This window comes from Amblyomma mixtum, chromosome 2, assembly GCF_055824585.1.
Source record: "Amblyomma mixtum isolate Tamu chromosome 2, ASM5582458v1, whole genome shotgun sequence".
NCBI classification, from domain to species: Eukaryota; Metazoa; Arthropoda; class Arachnida; order Ixodida; family Ixodidae; genus Amblyomma; species Amblyomma mixtum.
The window spans coordinates 305,575,058-305,596,981 of NC_143013.1; the positions used below are offsets into that span (position 1 = coordinate 305,575,058).

At 47.5% G+C, this 21,924-nt stretch overlaps 1 protein-coding gene across 1 annotated transcript; it reads right to left on the reverse strand.

Moving 5' to 3' along the window:
• Window positions 1-1,543: 1,543 nt before the first annotated feature.
• LOC149364795 (uncharacterized) lies at window positions 1,544-21,265 on the reverse strand. Its single transcript, XM_089570198.1, has 6 exons — window positions 21,093-21,265; window positions 9,178-9,524; window positions 7,312-7,359; window positions 5,598-5,731; window positions 4,300-4,577; window positions 1,544-3,016 (listed from the first exon to the last, which is right to left on the reverse strand). The coding sequence occupies exons 2-6, from the start codon at window positions 9,440-9,442 to the stop codon at window positions 2,581-2,583; spliced, it is 1,161 nt and encodes a 386-aa protein (XP_089426324.1). The 5' UTR covers window positions 9,443-9,524; window positions 21,093-21,265; the 3' UTR covers window positions 1,544-2,580.
• Window positions 21,266-21,924: the final 659 nt, after the last annotated feature.

Genomic DNA, 21,924 nt, shown 5'->3' on the forward strand with positions numbered 1-21,924 from the left:
TCGCGCCGTTAACTGAATTATTGCAGTCGCACCTGACATATATAATTCATAAATTGCATTTGCTATGGACACGACTGTGTGTGTGCACATATCTGGAGGCTGCTGTTATGAGCAGTATCCTTGTACCTGATATATGCAAGCCATGCATTCTTGTATTCCTACGTAAATAACAGCTTTGCATGTTCATTTTCTGAACTGCTGTTGTGGTCCGTATAGTTGTAAATAATCCACTCCCATCTTCGTCCTGAACAAGACTGATAGTATATATCAAATTTAAAAAAATTAGAGTCGGCACTTCAGCCTGTATCCTCGGTAAAAGAATACCTTCTGAAACACACGAGGCAACATCCCGTCTTGCTGTGTTGACATGTCATGTCAAGAGCCCGATCAACCGAGGGCATTTTATCTACAATGCCGCAAGATAGCTTGCGTAAAAGAAAAAAAAAACGCTTTCGACGCCTGGAATGATTGGTGTGCTTTATATTTTTTCAGCCCATTCGCATCAAAGGAATTGAATCACCTTCCGCTCAGTATTTTTCTTAAGTCTAAACATGTCATTGTGTGCTTTGAGGCTGTTTCGTTCCCTGCATGTAATTCGCGCCAACCGATTATGTGTTATAATACCCTTCCTTCGAGTTATCTTTTATTTCTTATTTAACTGTACCCTACCATCTGCATATCGGCTCCATGGTGAAATGTTAATGTGCGTCGCAAACACGCTTTACTTACCCGTGCATCCAGGTCTCAGGTTAGCCGCCGCAGTGGCTCAGGGGTTATGGCACTCGGCTGCTGACCCGAATGACGCGGGTTCGGTCCTGGCCTCGGTGGTCGAATTTCGATGGAGGTGAAATTCTAGAGGCCCGTGCGCTGTGTACGATGTCAGTACACTTTAAAGAACCCCAGGTGGCCGAAATTTCCAGAGCCCTTCACTACGGCGTCCCTCATAGCCTGAGTCGCCTTGGGACGTTAAACACCAGAAACCGGAACCAGAACCAGGTCTTAGGTTAGTTGTAACTGATGTGATCTACTTTTCCTAGATGTCTAAACGTACCTTGGCACGTGTGTAAACGTTGTGATTGAGCTTTCTGTGCCTGGCACTGTGACATACGGAAAAACAGAACTCCCAAGCATGAGCACAGGAAAACCAGTGCAGAAAGGATAATCAGACACAGCTTGGAGTTGAAAATTTTCGACGACTACTCTTCAACTGCCATGTGTCTTGTCACTAAAGGGAACTTATATATCGTTAAGTTACACTGCGCGAAAACAAATCGCAACCGTCAAATGGTCTTACGAACAGAGTCATCGGAGTCATAGCATCGCAGCATAGAGAGCGTCTCCGAACGGCTTCGAAGCTGTGCACTCTGTGTTCACTTAATCAGCCTGAGTCATGCTCTCGCAATGAAGTCATCACGAAAGCCACGAAAGCCCCCCTCCCTCAGGAGAAAAAGAACAAGTGAAACATCAGCACTTCGCTCCTTATTGAACGGGTGTATTCTTGAGCCATTTCTTTTACTGCCTGACAAGAAAAAAACGCCAGAGAAAGAGCGTGGAAAGTTTATTTTCTACGCTGGCGCTACTCTAACGGTATCCAAGTGGCGAGCTACCATAAAAGCAGCAATCCACACCACACTTAGATGCCCTTTTCTTCTTTTCACTGCATTCTCTAGGAAACGACTTACGCTGTTCACAACCTGACCAACATGGTCACGAGTACAACCACAACATCACATGTTTCGTGCGTCCGAATACAGACATGATGCTGACTCAGAACGTGATTAGCCAGTGACCTTCTGCGAAAAAACACACGACTTATATTTCAACGTGAAGAAAACCCATCTTAAAGGAGCGTCCTGAGAAAGTTGGTAGCCACGGCAGCGTCAAAAAACGACTTTCGCCTCCATGAGTTGCACGAGCCATTCCGACGACTGAAGGAATAATGAAGAGGTTCGTTTTTTTGTTTTGTGCGCTCTTCCTTGAAACAAAGCACAAGCTTCTTGTTTTTTTTTTTAGAAGAACCGGGTGCACCGCTCGTAACCGTCTACGCCTGGCTTAATGAACTGTGTCCACTATCTTGAACGGCAGTGGTCGTACAGCGCAGTGGCCACATGGTAGCACCCAGACAGTAGCTTCTTTGTGTCAGCGCGAAACAATGTCTTTCGCCCCCGTACTCATTGGCATGGTTTAAAATATACCGCCGTGTAATAATCTCGACTTCGACGAAAACGATATCTCTTTCATAACACGAACTCTTAACTTCCGGTACAACATGCCATTCTAGCTTTCCCCGAACAACGTCATGAAGAATTAGGTTACCATTGTTCAGAACTATAACTGCACTGTACACATATTACACATCGGACAACTCCGGGATTGTACTGACACGACTTGGACGACTACATGACTTTTGCCGCTTCGCATTCAGACGCGGACTTGCCGGTAATGCCTAATGCTTTTCATCCCAACGTCGCACGACGTTTATGTCCGACTGGAGGCCATAGACGACCAAGATATTTCATGCCGTACGTAGCGTGGGAATTCTAGTCTGTGCGTAAATGTGCACTCGGTGCACACAGAACGTCACTTGGTGGACACCTCGAGCACCCTGTTCCCCATTTTCTTGGGCTTGAGTTCGGGCGAAGGGACGCGGTCGATGGACAGTTCCTCGTCGGTGCTCAGGCCAGAGTCGCAGTGCACCGCCGACAGCTGGTGGTGCACCAGAGAGCGGGCCGGGAACGCAAGAGCCCGCGTCGGGTCCACGAGCGGCGGGAGGCGCAGCTGGGCACGCCTGCGGTCCGTTTCGATGCTTCGGCTCGCTGCGGGCTGCGCGTTCTTCTTGCTGCTGCCACTGTTGCCGGCCGAGCCGGAGGCCGGTAGGCACTTGGCCGAAGCTGCCCGCGCGCCGTTGTGCGGGGGCCTGCGCGGAGTGCCGGTTCTCGATGTGGCCGTACTGGATTGCGAGGAATGGGGAGCCTCGTCGTCGTCGGGAGGCCGGTCGCGGACGATCACCGGCAATCTGCGCAAAGAGAAACGAATCGCTGTCACAGAAGGTACCAAAAAAAAAAAAACAGATTTCAAAGGTGAAAGGTCATAAGTTTGGAAGTTTCAATGAAGTACCTTTTCAAGAAGCGCCGAACTGCTTCCGAACGAAGCATCTAGTGCGGGATTTTCTCAGTGCAAGATATGTGGTAATGATTGGTGCTAACAATCGCTGGCAATGAACCAATTTTGCTCCGAAGGTTTCAGGTAAAGGCACGTTTATTGTGATCCCTCAAACTGATACAATCGCTTTAGGAGATCGGATCATTTAAGCTAGCCACTGAAGATCAAATTAAAACGACTTATTTACTCGACTATGGCAGTCTTGTCCCCACAGCTCCTGCATGAAGGTTTAGGGTGGTGGGTCACGTAGTGGTCACGTCGAAGAAGAAAAGATATATACATGTTTATCCATTTCATAAAGTAGATACCAAATGCAAGTGCAATAGCTAAGAGACTAACACGCACCAAATTAAGAAACACAAAAAACGAATACACGTTTCGAGACCCGTATGGGTTCCTTATTTATTCACAATGACTTTGAAAACAAGGGACCCGTATGGGCCCCGGAACACCATTTTTTTCTTTTTCTATATTTGGCGAGTGTTCGTTTTGTAGCTATTCGTTTCTACCTCGCCAGACTGGATTCCGTCAAACGCTCAACTAATAATACAGGTCGCCACATAAAGATGAATTGCTAATCTGGACTCTATCAAGACTAAAAACCCAGTCAGTATTGCTAACGTTAATATTATCATGTAGAGCATTAGGCCAGAGACACGCTCCTCGTGCCAGCTTCTCCCTTTTCCTCGGTTACTTTCTCTCCTTTTATGCGAAGCAAACTAGCCGCACAACCGAGCTCTCGTAGCTACCACTTGACCTACATCGGCGCACCACGTGATATGACGTCACAACAGCTGTGAAATCTGGGGCTCAACTCGTGCGCTCGCTTGCGGACGCGCAGCCTCCACCGGCGGCCTAACTCCCACTCCTTCCGCTAGGGGCGCTGACGTCACAACAGCTGTGAAAGCTGGGGCTCAACTCGTGCGCTCGCTTGCGGACGCGCAGCCTCCGCCGGCGGTATGCTTCGCATCCTAGGCTTAACCATAAGCTGAGCCAGGCCATTTTTTTCCTTCCCTCCCTCCATTCTGGTCACGACACTCGCTACATGCGCAAGTAACCTCAAAAGGTTGCTCACAGCGAGCCATATATATCTAGGACACTGTACTCTGACAACACGCTGTTTGGGAATGATCGCACCTATGGCTGCACTTGCGTGCTGATGTGGCCCCAGCTGCAGCCTTGGCCGATGCCCCTGTGGCAGAGCCTCTGTGGGACGGAGTGCGCACCGGCTCGACGGGCTCCACTAGCGAGGACGACGTCATGGACGCGGCCACAGGCCCCGACAACCTCCTCGTTCCCCGGCCGCGGGTGGCCATCTCGAGCTCGGCGAGCGTGCGGCATTTCCACTCGAGCTCCCTCTGGAGGTTGGCGATGATGGAGTTCTTCTCCGACAGCTCCGCCTGGTGCTGCCAGTCCTGCGAATGGTGACAGCCACGGGTTCTAATTTTCCTATCGTTCCCGATTTATGTTTCAGGTAGTCATAGCTAGCTTAGACGACCTTGTGTTCCAATCTTAGCGCGAACGTTAACGCTTGTTTTACGTTGCCTGCAGACCAGCGTTTCTGCTACAGTAGCCCCAGATGGCACAAGTCTGTTAAAGTCACCGCCGAAAAATTATCAGTTTCTCTTATACACTCCTTCATTTGGCGTGCCGATGGCGCCTTCTCACATTGGACACCCAAACCACAGTAGCGCAGCAATGAAAGTTAACGGCGACTAAAGTATTAAAAGTGAAAAAAAAAAGACAAAAACAAAACTTACTGTGTCCGCGAAGTCAAGGTCTAACGTCGCTCAGAATATTCATCATTACCAACATCATCAGCCTGACTACACCCACTCCTCTCCGATACCGTAGAGGTAGAGAATCCGCCTTGCGTGCAAGACGACAGGGGTTCGAATTCCGGTGCCACGCGAATCTCCACAGGATTGAAAATAAAAAAAACTCCGTGTGTCGATGCAATTGCATAACCAAGCCTAGGGCGCGGCCTGATCTCGGTGAACTGAACCGATAACGCACTCTCTCACCAGAACAGGATGTGACCACACTGGAGTTTTAATTGGCCACCATAAAAAAGCGCCCAGAAAGAAAATGGCTTTCGGACCTACAAAAAATCTGAAAGCAAGCCGGTCTGTCGCATCTCGGCAAAGCGCTACGCGCTAAGCATCTCATTCTCTACTTCCCATGCACCATAAAGTGAAAGATTGATTCTGCACCCACGTTTCTCAGGAGACGTTTGTTAAATCTGACCTCGATCCAGCCATTCACCGCTATGTACACATTTCACACCCACCCATGTGCTTCTTCGTTTCTTATTTGCGTACATTTTGCCATTAAATGTGTTCATCTGAAGAACAGAATCGGCCACTGTGACGTTGCTCGCAGAGGCACAGCTCTGGCCTAGTTGAGTGACTGCACCTGTGGCAGCACCTACCCACCTGCACCTGCAGCCGCTGGTTGAGCGAGACGAGGGCGTTGTTGGCCTGCTCCAGCTGAGAGCTCAGGAAGCGGCAGTGGCAGCACCACTTGTCCAGGTCTTCCTCCAGCTGCGCTATCTTGGCCTGGTAGGATGCTGCGATGTGCCGCCCATCAGTTAGAATTTAGGAACGGTCGCCTCTTGGCATGCTTAGCATGACGCGCGCGGATAACGCAGCCGTAACGTCCTTATTATTGTTCGCATCTTGTCCTTGGTTGCATTTTCCCGCCATTGAGAAATGAAAGGTACACGCATCTAAAGGTTTATCAAATGTGCTTGATCTGAACTCAACTTAAATGCAATTTTACAGGCCTGGACAGTCACTGTGAAGGTTCAAACAGTTTATAAATGACGCTTTGTCTGACAAATGGCAGTAGCGTTTTATTATAAATGATTCAGTAGAAATGTTCAAAGGATGCTCCATGGAGGCGAGGAAGTAAACGCAAACAACGAAAGGTAGCAAACGCTAGAAGCGCTTTTTAAATGTTCGGGAGCTGCAAGGAATGTGTAATAAAGATGAAGTGTGGCAGGTGCGCTGCACGCACTCGCGCTCACGGGAGTAGAGAAGACGACGAAGTAGGAGAATACATCAGCTCGACCGTATGCTACGTGTACGGTTTAATTGCTAATTATCATTACAATACAACAGAATGCCCACTTTTTCATACACTGAGGTCACGTGCCGTACGGAAACGGTTTAACTATGCATGCACTTGTCACTTTCTGTGTACATAGCTGTACCCCGCAACTTTAATGCATTAAAATAGCCCATGACTGCCATCACTCAAGTGTGCTTACAATAAGGAGCATTGTAACGTGGTCACAGCGCGAAAACGACATCACGAAAGGGAGAACAGGATGCCATTTTCGCGCTGTGACCACGTTACACTGAACAACCAACTCGCCCGTATTTCCACCCTCGTTAATGAGGAGCAGTCTGCGCTTTCTTCGATGCAAATAGTAAGCAAACAATTAGTGCGAATAATGAGCAAGCAATTTGTCAATAGTATTAGCGATGAGAGAAAAAAAAAGGAAGGGGGAGCGAGTAAGAACACTCGACGCACACACAAATTAGTGAGAATAAACAACGGATATATTGCAGTTACAACTCAATTCTTGTTCGCGCACTTCAATAGGGCTCGCACTGTCTTAACTCACGTCCGCTCAGATCGCTCGCGCACCACACGCTCTGCGCTTCCCGCCGTCCACGCTGATGATTCGACGCACTCGCGAAAAAACAAACAAACATCACAAACACAAACGGCGTCCTGACGGCGCCGGGAAGAAATGGAAGAGGATAGGCAGGCGATGCGGTATGCACTCCGGACCGACCAACGCACCGAGCCAGATGTGGTATACACTTTGGACCGACCGGCGCACCGAGCCAGATTCACGTGAGCGCCACTTGAGTCGAGGACACGACTGCCGCCGTCTGAACGGGAGTAAGCGCCGATGAGGAATTGCGTCTTACGATCGCTTACAGTAGGTAATTAGTTCTGTTGACAATTACAGCAGTGTTCAGCCTAAATGGTTTCGTTCTTCCGGGGGGGGGGGGGGGGGGGGGGGGGGGGGGGTACGGCTGTCAAAATTGATGTCTTCATTTGGCCTGCCATTCTTAACCAAATACTTGCTGTAACTGCTTTTTGCGAGGGAATGCAACAAGTGCGAATGCTTACCTTCGTCCACTAGCGTAATCCCGTTGGTATAAAGTGCGAACTGCATTTCTGCAAAAAAAAAAAAAGTGTTGAAAAAGGATGATTAGAAGTGACAGAGACAAAGAAAGAACATGAACCAGCAGTCACAGCACACCATTTATCTCGCGCATGAGGTTTTCAGCACAGAAAATCATCACAAACAAGAAAGACTTGCACTGATATGTCCTAAGCGTTTGATGATACCCTCCTAACAACTTGGAGGCTGACTTTTGCCGCCGTACAGTATTTAATGCCAGCGACACGTAGCTAAATGCACCTATTATTGAAAAATTGATTTTTCCTGCAGCCGCACTGAAACAGGTGGAAAAGTTTTGGCTGCAACCCGCAAATTTCAACTTCTGAGAACGAAACGACCGACCGTGAAGTGCCAAAGCAGGCGCCCTAACTATAGAGATTCAAGTTTGTTTTGGTTGGCTATTTTCCTGATCAACTTCTCATTCCGTTTTCTCTTATGAATGAAGCTGTCTTGACACTTTCCCGAAACTGCGACAGCACTTGAGGTAGGAATGAATTTACTAATTCTTGCAAACTGTGGGTGAAAATGTATGCAGATATATGCAGCAACACGCTCTCTGATATTATTTAAAATAGCGCGATGGCACACAACTCACAAATATAGGTCGTCAAGTATTCAGTCTGGGTTGTCTGGGCCTCATCTGCCTTGAACTTTTTTACAGCACAATACCAGCGGCTGCGTGGTTCGACTACCGTTGCCACCGTTTCCCTGTCTGTTTCTCCAAACGGGTAGAAGCTAACCCCCGGCCTGGTGCTCGGCTCTCCTAGGTAGATAATGGCTTGAGAAACGAGTCCGCCCCTTCAGATCTCGTCAGTGTGAGCTTGAACAGGTGATCTATACGGAAAAGGGCCGTAGTGGAGTTTTAACATGCAAGGAAGAATTAGGTTCAGCGAAGTTCAACGATCCCTCAAAGCGGGGGTCGGCCAAAGACCTTCTTCCCAAGCATTTCACTCCAGAAAGGCCGAGCACTAGGCCGGGGGAACGCCCGGCGGCACTAGGGATCGAACCTAGAACATCGGGCATGCAACGCGGATGCTGAAACCATAAGGCAGGCCACTGCTGCGGTTTCGCGGGTTCCATCTTCAGTACGTGCTGAAGATGTCATGGCGCGGAATGAAATAATGGCCACAGAAAGTACAAGAAGAAAAGCTTTTCTCCACATAGTAGGCGTAGTAGAAGAAAGCGGTTTCGATCATGCCAGTACTAGATGAGATATATAATCCTGAGACATGGGAATGGGAAATTTGTTCAATACATTGTATAATGGAATCGCTGCTACGACACCCACAGAAGGACGTTTAATGGCTCGAAAACTCTTTCTCAGTTATGTTTTGGAACATGTGCTGCTTTCTGGTGAGTGTGGTAAAAGACATATAGCTTTTCTTCTCTTCTGGTGCACAGGAGAAGTTAGGAGTTAGTGCCAGCAGATTTTACGGTGGCTGTAAAAAAAAAAGAGAGCAAGCAGATACACATGCATTTCAACCGGCAGCAAAGCACCTTTTTGAACTTATTAGCACTCGTAACGGTTAAACCAACACTTGTAAGCGCATATTTGATCCATGAAATCTGTAGCTTTTCTCTGTGCTACGCAATTTTTACACCTTTCTCTATATTGCTGCAACTCATGCCCCAAGCCGAAAGTTCGAAACGCAGCAAAATACATTTTAATTTCGAACCTAAAATAATCCTATGCGAGATGTTTGAAAAGAATCGATGAGAGTTTACACTCCAGCTCCCAGGAGGATGTATTTCTGACCATGACCGGCAGATGGCCATCAATCTACTTGAATACAGACAGCACTGGCGCGCACCTTTGACGGTCTTCTGAAGCTTGGCGATTTCGGCGTGTAGACCTCTGAGCGTGAGCCGGTGCTGAGTCTGGAGGAAGACGAGGTCGCTGCGCGCAGACCGCAGCTGCGCCTGCAGCCTCGCCGGGTCCTTCTCGACCACGGCCGGCAGAGCGGAGGCCGTCCCTTCGTCTCCGTCGTCGCTGGGACTCCTCCTCCTGGCCGGCTTCCTGGACTCCGCGCGGCTGCAGCCATTGCGGTCCGTCGCCACGCTCGGCGCAGCGCACATGGGTCAAGACCGGCCGCCGCGCGACAGCGCGCGTCCGGTCAGCAATCCTTCCTCCTTGTCTGGACCATCTTCATTAGCGCTCCTGCAGAGTTGTCATCAGGCAGGTTGACGCATTAAAACTGTCAGCTTACTAATGGCGATTTTCACTGGCCTCGCTTCGGATACACCAGTGGATTTCGCCATAATTAAACTTTTCGAAAGAACCGCTGTTTTTTTTTTTGTCATTATATAACCCACGCTTCCCACGAACTTCACGCATATATGTTCCGGCCTTTCCATTCCCACCCTCTGGACCATCTTCATTACTGCTTCTGCAGAGCTGTCATCAAATAAGTCATGATCAAAGCACTGAAAGGGTCAGCGTAGTGTAAACAATGGAATAGACTGACCCTGCTTAGCGCTATTTCTTTCTAAAATTTGATTTTAGCGCCCACGCTTCAAAAGGACTTCGTTTTCAAGTTCTAGTTACTCCCTCGCTTTTCCATTTTCGCTCTCTCTCTTTTACCTCTTTCATCCCTTCCCCTCTCCCTAGTTCTCTGCGCGAAGCGTATGAAAACACGTACTCAACTCCTTTAAAATTCCGTTCAGCTCCAGCATAGTTCGCGGAAATGGTCTCCGAAAAGCGCAGAGTAGTTCCATCAGTCGCGAAAGTAGTTTTTGATGCAATAGTGAAAGTCTTGCCGCGTTCTATATTCCGTATGTATGGCTAGCAAGTATAGATAGATCTAATCACTACCTAAAATGATAGGTAAGCTGAATCATTAATGAATATTGTGATTGAGAAGGTCCCGTGGAATACACTGAACTCCATTCGTGAGCACTGAACACACTGAACACAGTTTGGCCGCAAATGACTTTAGATATATCTCGATTCAGAGAGGCGCAGTTGGACGGTACTGGGCGGAGCCTGCATAATGCAGCTGACATGTTATGGTTGTTACTGATGATGATAGCGGTTGCGATGATAATGAATACATGTTTCTCTTGTTTAGTGATTCTGACTCAAGCACCGACAAACACTGCGTCGATATACACCAAGGCCGGGCGCGTGACCCTGTTTCTGCGCACATCGCAGCAGAAGGTAACGACCGACAAGCAAAAACTAAAACACAAAAGACCACCTACAACGGTCAACGTCGCCGCTACAGGGGCAAGTACGCTAAAGCAGAACGCATCCGTCTGCTTCGGGCACGTCCCGACCTGGCCCCAATACTGAGCGCATTTCAACGAATTGTGTACCGGCCTGCGCTCCGGGCCGCGGTCGCGGTGTGCCGGCGGATCCGCTCCGGTTCCCCGGGCCCCAGCCTCGCGGCACAACAGAAAGCGGACGCGCAGAACTGCGCAAATGGAATGACCGCGCTTTTGCAGTGGGACTGCGCTCACGGACGGCACGAGCGGCTTCCAGCTTATACGTCGGTTAATTAGGATTCAGGAAACGCAGCTTGGCTCCGAGTGCTAAAACGTAGCACGGTTTCTGATTTCTGTTTTATTTGTCTGCGGAGGGAGAGCTATTAAATAAGCCACTTGTTATACAAAAGGCGCCGTATTTAGGGACGCGAACGCTGTTAACATGGCTTGGATGTACAGTCATGGCCAAAAGTTTGGGCGGTGCGAATTCGCGAAAAAAAAATTCTGCATTGCCTCATTAGCCAGTCAGGTAGTATTCGATGTAGCGGATGAAACACGCATGTCACTTTATGCATCTCCACTTACCGTTGGCCTATTTTGCCTGCCAGCGAAGGAATAAAATTTTTACATGTCATTCTCAACAGACTAAACACATTCATGAAAGATTATCAGCTTTTTCCGCACACCAAGCTAAGATTTAGATTGCATCTCTCAGAACAGAACTTCATATTTCAACTGTCTCATCACGACTTGGCTACACCATCTGGAGCGGAAAAGAGGGCAATACCTGGTTTCGTTCTAACTATTCTTGGAGAACGCACATACAACTGCATTAAAGACTTTCTGACTGACCGTACCGCCGAATTTCAAACTAATACTCTCGCTTTCACGCTGCAGGGCTCCGTGTTGTCGTCCTTACGTTTCAATGTGGCACTGCTATCATTACCAGAGAAACTAAATTGCATTCCTTACCAACACCACACATTCCATGCAGATGATAGTTTCCTCTGAACTGCGATAGCTAGCGACGCTGATATCAAATCTGTAGGCTTACCATGTTCTCCACAAAAGCCGAAAGCTTTTCTCACTAGCGGCAGCATTCCAAATACTGGACCATCACCCGACATTCGCCTTAAGGCACGAGGAGAATTTATCCCACAAGTTTATACCATCACAGTATTGGGTCTCTTCATTCAAAGTAATAGAAAAATTTCCGCAACGTCGTAACTAACCAGCGCCGTCTCACACACTTCGCCTCATCAAACGTATCGCCAACAATCATAACGTGATCAAGGAAGCTGTTCTCAGACACATAGTCCAAGTCTTCGTGAGCAGTAGTCTCCCATACCTTCACCTTTGACAGGCAGAATAAAATAAAGTAGATATCTTGGTCCACTCGACCTAGAAATCGGCTCGAGGTCTTCATACCCGAAGGATAACGGAACGTCTCCTCTAGTTGGGACTTCACAATACGCTAGATGAGTTAGTCGAAAGGCATCTGACAGTACAGTACGAACGCCTTACATATGCCCCTACTGGTCGTCACACGTTTTGAACACAACACATCCCGAATGGATCGGCTTTCACAGATAAGGCTTCACTTCCCAGGCATATTCAGAGCAGGCTATCCATCCCTCCGATACCCAAGCAAATGCATCCGACTCATTACACTGACCGATGTGATGAGCAAGTTAAAGATTTTCACAAAAAATAGCAGGATCGCGAAGGAACCACATGTGTCGACGCCTCTGAATATACTCAGCAGAGAGCTTTTGCTACCGCAGCTGTATCCCCCTCCGGCATACGCGACAGTTCGCACTCGCAGCATGGAAGAGCCAGAGGGATAAGCTATCCTCGTGCGTAGAGACGAATGTCGGGTGGTGGTTCAGTACTTGGAATGTTGCCCCTAATGAAGAGAACTTCCGGCTTTTGTGGGGAGCTTGATAAGCCCGCGGATTTAACATAATCCTCAACAATGTCTATCGCTTGCTGTGCGGTTAGCTCTATCTGCATCACTACCTATCGCGGTCCAGAGGGTACTATCAACTGCATGGAATGTGTGGTGTAGGTAAGGAATGCAATTTAGTTTCACTGCTAGCGATATCAGTGCCAAATTGAAAAGTAAGATGGACAACACGCGCCCATAGGTTCCCTATCATGCACTACTATTCTTAGTGACTCAGCCTGCAGTATGTAGCTTTGCCAAAGGCCTGGTTTATCCCGCAGCTCTTTCCATCCTTCGGACAGCCCCAATCGATAGCCGCACCATTTCCATCATCTGGATCCCCGCCCACACTGCACACGCACCGAGAAACAGGGCCTTACACGACGCTGCTCGAGGCCTCACCCACCAAGCAGGGCCGTTGGCCAACTCTCGCGCGGTATTTTCCTCGTAGGACCATCTGTTCACGTACCATGCCATCATGATGCATTAACGACTCGAACGACTCCAGCTTCCTCGGGTGATAAACTTCTTACAAAATATGAAAGACTCCTTTGGAAACAGCTTCAAGCACTGTCTCCCTACGCCGGCCCAGTATGCTGCCTTGTTTTCAGGTAGCTATAGCGTCGGCTGCGCCCCCTGTGCGGTCAACGCGCCGATAGTGCCCGCATCCTATGGGCTTTCCCCGCTGACCCCCAAAATCAGAGCTGCAACTCTACTTTTGAACAGTGCGAGGCCGCTCTGCTTAGCCCGGACCTGGCTGTTCAACGCCGGGTCCACGAGCGGGATACCGAGATCATCACGAAGCAACATCTTCCGATCACCTAGCGTCATTTCAAGTTCCGGTTTTCCTTTTCTGGAACTAATAAAGTTTTCCCATCTCTTCCTACCAGGAATCCGCACCCCGAAAACTTTTGCGCATGGCTGTACATCCCATCCAATATGTGAAAAAAAAATATGAAAAGAAAAAAGTAACAGAAACAGCGTCTCAGCGTGCATCGTAAAACTGGATTACAGGTTTCACTCAATCGAAAGGGAGTAAATGAAAAGGGACGACAACCTGACGTGTACAAATGAAACAAGGAATCGACAGCAGCGGGTAGAGCCGAATAATATAATGATAGCACAGAAATAGTTAGACGTAAATTAACCACTGGTACGCGAAGAGCAATCTTGAAGACTTGAGTTAAATTCTACCACTTCATCTTCTAAGCCTCACCGATGCGTTGCTCGTGTGCGATACGTGAACAGCGCTATGCTTTTCATGGAGTTCTGAACATATGCATCTTCTAAACATTGCCGAAATTAACTCTGAAGTGGGATCCATGAGGTCAATAACAAAAAAAATGCAAGAAAAAGAGAAAATGTTACAGCTATTACCAGGAAGGTGAGCTTTAAAGAAGACGGATCTACGTACCTCAACAGAATATTCCTTCATTCATCGTGTTCGGTTAACTGAGGTAATGTGAGCTTATACATCCCGGGTTTCCGAGCCACGCTCAGAATACCACCCAGCGAGCCGGGCAGATGTCACACGCAGACCTTTGTTCTGCAAGACCGATAAGCAGATAGCGGACCAAGCGCAGCATAACTGGCAACATGTTTACAGTGTTTGTGAACGCGGAAACGGTCGAGTTTTGCCCCAAGAAGAACACTGCCACTTTGTACAAATACCTGCTGTGCATACCGCTACTCTTGCTGACCACACCCCCTTTTTGCCCCTTCGAGGCGCGTGGCGCATAGTGACCACACCGGCGCGGTCAACAGGTCTTTAACGCCACATGCAGGAAGTCGAACAGAAGGGCATTAGCGATGCGTGAACGTGTAATGGACACGGCTCATCTCATTTATATATTCTTTCTCTTTTGTTTCTTTTGCAGCTTCCGGCTCGCCGTCTTTTCGTATTCCAATCCTGGCTCCATATTTCCCTGGGCGGTGCCACTTGGCGGTCGCCTGGCAACTGCGCTATATTTACTTCCGATGACTGTGGCTTCGGCGAGCAGTCGCTATATAGGAACGCAGTGTGAGGGAGAAAGAAAAAAAAGCAAGTTGAACGCTGTGCAGCACGCAAGGCACAGGCACTTGCGTTGTCCATGTCCAGGTCTGTGAAAGCACGATGATCATCGATCAAGCTGTGCTGAACATCCTGAGCGACATTAAAATAAATGAAGGAATAAGCGGGGTTGTGGACACAAGACCACCCAGGAAGAAAGGTAATGGAACGAAAACGACAGTTAACAAAGCTTCTGTTAAGTGCACTGATGTGTTCTCATTTTTATTTTATGACGGCTGTCGTTTGTATCTTTTGTTGGTTAATATCCTTGTTGGGACTCGCCTATATACATTTTTTTTTTTACTCCGAGAATGCGAAAGTCTTCATTATGGTCAACGCCAGATATTCGGTTTTTATTTTTGTTTTTACCTTCGTGCAGACAGATTCGGGCCTCTAAAACTATTTATTAATGCACGACACACACGTCCATATACATGCACCCGCACAGAACGAAGCAGGGAGCAAAGGCAAGAGGAAGAAAACCAAAGGGCATGAATGACGACAGTCTGCCGAAAACAGCTGGGCGTGGGAAGCGATGTACGCATGAAGCTTTCCCCAGCGATTTTATCTCCAGGGTAGCTTTGGCTCCGCGTCAAAGAATTATGGAAGATTAACGACACAGAAAAGACGTAAGCGTGCCTTCTTAGGCAATCTTCTCTTTCTTTTTGTCTGATTCAATCTTAACTTTCTTTGATTACAACTGTGGAAATGGAACTCAGATAACTAAGACAGCGCAGGTATTTGCCATGAATGGGGCAGCGCAATGAAATAGTTTCAAGCAGAAATACCAACTGCTTCGGTTTCAGTTGTTCGTTTATATATCGAATAGTAGTCAGTGGTAAAACGTAGTCTTCAGAAGAGCGCCACATTTCAGAATACTTCCTGGCACCTCAAGGAGTGCACATCAGGCTACGCTTTGGCTTCTCCACCCTGCAGTCATTTTAAATATCCCGTGCTACAATAAGCCGTTGAAGATAACAGTGAGCTCGCACAGAGTTTGTATAGCACCCCGTTGTCTCATAATGGCACTCACAGGGGAAAGAAAGATGCAAGCGATTGCACACAAAAACAAATAGGGATGAAGGGATGACTACTCGGAAAGAGATAGCAACCTGTTTTATTGACGGCCAAAGGGGTTTTAAATCGAATAATATCCTCTTTACGTGCTAAATTTTATGTGAGGGGAAGAAATTAATAAGGGGCCGAAGAAAATAAGACGATAAAAGAAAACACGAACATGGCACGCAGACTGCCTGCGATAACCAAAGGCTTCACCAATGGCCATGATACGTACTACATGAATATATCATGGCCTTTTTTGTTGGCTCATGTATACGATACACCACGGACGGTTTATGAACCTACAGCATAGAATGTTCCCTTCCGTCCGTAGATCGATTCATTCTGCGTCGTCGCTATAATACACTGTAACGATACACCATGAACAACTGCAGAAAAAAAAAATGGCTGAGGCTTAACTTGGTTAAGCCTGGAGAATGCGAAGCATCATCGTGTCGCGTAATTTGGAGGCGCACAACCACAGCGACGGCGCGAGGTGGGCCCCCGTTTCTCCACTGCCGTGACGTCATCGTGTCACGTGGTGTGGCATCATCGCGTCACGTGATTTGGAGGCGCACAACCACAGCGACGGCGCGAGGTGGGCCCCCGTTTCTCCACTGCCGTGACGTCATCGTGTCACGTGGTGTGACGTCATGTATCACGTGATTTGGAGGCGCACAACCACAGCAACGGCGCGAGGTGGGCCCCCGTGTCTCCACTGTCGTGACGTCATCGTGTCACGTGGTGTGACGTCATGTATCACGTGATTTGGAGGCGCACAACCACAGCGACGGCGCGAGGTGGGCCCCCGTTTCTCCACTGTCGTGACGTCATCGTGTCACGTGGTGTGACGTCATGTATCACGTGATTTGGAGGCACATAACCACGGTGAAGGGCTGAAGTGGTAGCTAAAGTAGTATGCTTCGCATAAAAACGAGCATGTTTTCTTCGTATTAAGATTAACTCAGAACTCGAAAATCTACCCGCAAACTCAGTGTCTCTAGTCGAAGGGTTTACGCTCTGAGCACAGGGGACACAGCCATCATCACACAGGCTAAACGCCCGCATGTACCGGTACGTGTCAATAGCTATACCGTTACGCACCTACCTGCACAACAATGAACCTGCACATCCGCACTTGCGCACTATTGTGTACATTGCACAGCAACTGCATAAATACACTATGGACGTCGGCTGCAGCGCATGATTATTCCAAAATAATATGCACATAATACAATCAAGGGCGCGACACAGGAGGCCGACACGGAGGAGGACAATAATTCGTCGTGGTAAAAAGAGACGCTGCATCGGTGAACCTAAAGTTCCTACGCCGGGCGCCACCTACACAAAGCAGAAATATGTATTATTTCTCTATAGCTAGTTTTCTTTCCCCCTTTCCCTTTGCCTCCGTAAAGCAGCAGGTCAGATAGACGTCACTCCGGCCAACGTCTGCGCTCTTCCTGGTATTGCGTTTATATTTGCCTAATCTTCTGCTCGAATCTTGTGCAGGTTATCCTTTTGCTTTCTGCCTCTACAGCCAAATAAATAAACATTTGTCAGTCTGCTCGCCACCCTTGGCTCGCATCTCTTCCTCCTGCCTATGTTCTTAACGACTCCGCTGAAAGATCGAACGCCCCAATGGCTTGAATCAAAGCGTCTCTCCTGGGCGTTGTGGCGTGTGGTGAGATCGCGTTGTGCAAACCGGGAGGTGGGGGCTGGACCACGTTTCCGGCTTCCCGTCTATCGATCGCGGCCTCTGTCTGGCCGTTGCGTTACACTCGCACTTGCAGCTGCTTCTCCACGGCTGCAGGCTGCGCGTGTCATGCAAAGCCCCCTCCCATCGAACGAGACGACGAGGACGACGGCGCACAGTTGACGCGTCGTGCGGGCGACCAGACGCACGTCACCGCGGCACCGGAGCAGAGCATTACTCAGCGGCATTTGCGTGATTCACGGGGACAGCGCGGAGACATCGCAACAAAAGGAGGAAGAAATAACCCGTATTCTACTGAGGATAGTGTATGACGTCAAGGGCCGTGCGGCTCTGAACGTTTGTATATATTTACGTGGCATCAAACTCGAAACGCTTCCATATAACATATAATAGGATGGCTGTCAGTGGATGCAAAGGCTAATTTGTGAAACTAATTGTTTGCTAAGCGAACTTGCGCCCGTCAGATTACGGGCACAAATGGAAAATATTTCTGCACTTCCTTGTATAAATAGACAATAGTAGGTAGCCACCTCAGCGTTAACGCCCTGAAGGAAGATAACTTCTATTTCCCTTTGATGTTCTCTTGTACAGGACCTCAGGCTATCCAAGCTACTTCCGCTTTGGTGCCGCCCTTTTTCCATGTTGTGCGAATGAGTGGGCACCTGTGATCCGTTTTCTATCCTTGGTTCTGAGCCCTATTATTCGTTTTTCAATTCATGTCCTTTCATGTCGTTCTTTATCGCCGTTTTATTTAATCTTCTTGCTTTAACTCTTTTTTTTTAATCTGCGGGTGCGACTTGCACACAACGTGCAAGTCAACGTAAAAAAGGCAAAAAAAACACAACAAAATTTTCCTCGGCCCCATGTAGCCTTTCCGCAGTACTCTCTTATCTGCACACTTTGCATGCGTCACTTTCCACGACATCTTCACTGTTGGAAACAATCGCCAGCCGGTCAACGAGTGCTAAACAAACTTTGCATAAAATAACTGCTTGGCAAAAAAGAATTGTTCGTATAATAGTTTATATTTCACATTTGGCATTGGCAATTGGCATGTACGTTACTTCAAAAATATCAACAGGTTGAGATAGAACTTTTGTACAGGTATCGCATTCTATCCTCGTTTCATACAAATTCTACAGCCCTGAAGAATTATTTCATATCTTCTGGATCTTGAACAAGCAATGTCGGTGATGCAGGCATACGTAACACAGACCGATGGTTTGTGCCTCAGTTGCGTACTAATTACAAATTACAAGCATTGCATTACACTGTTCTTACCCTTCTCAGCGAACATCTAGACTAGGAGCTTATAACATTTAAACTATTGAGACATTATTTTGCACAACTTTAACATATTGTACCTGTATGATACGCTTTCCCTTTGTTAAATTGCTTACTACACTGTTCTTTTGTTGTGTGTTTATCAAATCAGTTCTGAAGAAGCTAGATTTTAAATGTAAACATAATGAATTATGAATTGCACTGTGAAATTCGCTTTCGTCTTTTCTACCATGTGACGCTCAGTGTCATGTTTGTCGTTCGTTTGTTCGGTGCTTTGAAACTAAATCGTATAACTAAATTCTTATCTAGTGTAAAGTAACCTGAGATGTGCTGTGTTTTTATTATTGTAAATTGATTTCCACTTTTCTGTCGTTTCTGCGAAGCTGGGTGAGAGTTTCAGAGGCCAGTTAAAGCTGCCTAGAGTTGCTTTCTGCCCTGAAAACCCTCCAGCCTGTTCTCAACAATGAAATAGATTTATTTATTGTAATGTTTTATTCTTCTAGCATAAAACAACATAAAGCAAAAAAGAAGGAAAACATGGGTGACGGCAGCTTAAACTGCTGTCTAATACTGAAGAACCCTCTAAAGCTGGCGAAAATAAAAGAGATAGGGAACATGATAAGGAGGCGAAACTAAGAATGGAGTACCAATAAGAAAAAGTACCGGGAAGAAACTATTTATAACTGTTTGCAGTCCACTTTAACAATAAAATGACTAACTGTCCGCGGCCACGTGTCTTTTCACAGTTCCGCATCGCGCTCGAGCGGTCAGTTTAGAAATCGCACACTACACACACACACACACGTAAACGCATGCACACACGCACACGCACGATATGTAAACCAGCACAACATTGAAAACTTCCGGTTAACTCACTACACCGACCGTGGGGCTCTTAAACCACTAATTCCCTTATTTAGCAACCCCTGAGGGCATATCTGAGAGGACGGTGACGAGCGACGAACGAAGAAGTAATACAGAAAACCAATGTGGTAATGAAACCGAAAGCGGCCTTGTTCAAACATGCCAAATATGCTTTCACAGGAGAATGATTCAGAGAGCCGGTCGGCCCACATGTCAATAGAGACGCCGAATAAAGAAGTAGTGATGGTATTATTTTACCTAAATAAATATAAAGTCGAAAATAAAAGATGGACGCCAACTGGGGAAGCTGCCATATATTTTCCAGGCACTTCAATCGCTGCACGCGAAAAAATGGCATAGGTAGATGTAGATACGAACATGATGCAAATCTAGGAAGCATAGTAAGTAAGCATAATGGTGAGTGTACCGTTTACCAATGTATACAATGGTCGCACTGGCTCAACATTCACACACTACTAAAAAAAAAAGGCTATAAATGCTCCAGCAAATGTGGCCTCTCGCAGTTCAGTGCAGTGGGCGAGCATGCTCACTGCGGGAGCGGAGCAGACATAGCAACAGGGACAATGCGCGAACACATGAAATAGTATAAAGAAACAGGTGTATGAAAGCAACAGTGTCAAGCCCAATCTTTTCGAAGAAAACAAAATTAAAACAAACGCTGTATTGCGGTTCTTCAGCATTAAAGATTACATGCTCGTCCCGATGGCAACAAGGTAAGGAAATCAAGTGTTCGAATTTTTAATCCATGCAATGCAGCCGGCTTGCTCATGGTCTTCTGAATAGTTGCCTTCAAGTGAACTAAGCTTACGACGAAAGACTATTCCATCGGCATAACGTAATCATAGACATCTTCTATGGAGATAGTAACGCAGCGAATAATCACCGTCTGTGCTGAAGCGATTGTGTAATTTTATATGGCCTTTTGCTCAGTGCAGTTTAGCAGTGTGCGAAAATCTCAGTCCGTTGAGAGCAAGAATTTATCATCGGGATATACCTATAACGCCTTACAACACAGGAAATGATACATTTTTTTTGTTTTTGCATGAACCGCTTCGACAACATTCACATACATCATTTCAACGTTTCCGAGTGAGCATCTTACTTAACAGGATAAAGCAACCTGCCACTGCGAGGCCCTAGCACGGCAGGCAGTCGCAATGTGCTTCACGCAAAGGTCAATACAACCGGCGCCCCGGTAACCGCCGGCCAAATCGAGATTACATTCGTGTTCGTACCGGCAGCTGCATTTTGCGCAAAAATCAATCTGTATCAATGGCCTTGGGTTCCCACAGCATTCCCGCTGCCTTCATTGGAGAACATTTCGTACTCAGTCCGAAGCATTAGCACTTTCGCTCTCGCTCCCAGATCGCAGGCAGTACTAAGATCGTACAACCATGGCGTTCACACAATGATATGTTGCGTACATTACATCCGAATGAATCCAGAATGAGGTGTATGGTCGTCACTGTGAGGTTGTTTGCGCACACGAGTATCAAATACAGTTCAATAGATCAACTAGCTTCTGACCAGAAGACAGTGAGCGCCGTCAGAGAGAGCAAACCGCAACGAGCTGAATGGGTCCCACCTTTCCTCTCCGGCGACGGAGGAGATATTCGCCGCAGCTTCGTCTCCGATGGGGTCAAGTGCAGGGAATGGTCGCCTGTCGTGGCACACCAATGTAGAAGATGCATCGGATGTTACGCAGCTTCTTTCAATATACCGGTCATCCTGAGCAGTGTGAAAATCCCGAGCTGTTCAGCGAGTGCGGCGGAGGTGGAAAGAGAGGGAGGAGGGGAAAAAGAAGGGGGAAAAGACAGGCAGAGGGAAGCGGCAGCGGCCGTTGCCTAGGCGACGTGCATTGAGTTGACAATATCGACGCTAGGACCAAAAGCGGCGCTTACGTCGCCAGCGTGGTAGCATCTCCAGCTTTACAACTCTATGAGCTTTGCAGCGGAGCAGCTACCGAAGCAGGTAAGTTGTGTACGCAGAAGTCGGCTAATCTAGAAGCATTTCATAATAAGGCATTCCACGACCGATAATTGTACCTTACACATGCATCATTATAAAGCCCATTATTCTGCATATATTTTAGCTTTCTTTTGAGTGTGCGTGCGCGTGCGTGTGTGCGTGTCTCGACATTTACATGTGTGTAGACACAGACAGAACTGCAGCGGCTTATCCTCAGGAAGTAGGGCGATAACAAGATGTGAACTGCAATGCAGATGAGGCTTACTGGAAATAGAACGCTCTCGGTGCGCATGTTGTCGATTTGGCCCATTTATATCTTTTGATAGCCTGAAACTTGAAAACTTTTAGGGTTTGGCACTTTATGCACAGCTCATTTTATGATTAACAGCTGAACGGAGGTGGTATGATGGATGATCACCTTACTTATCGAACGTCGCTTCGACTTTTCA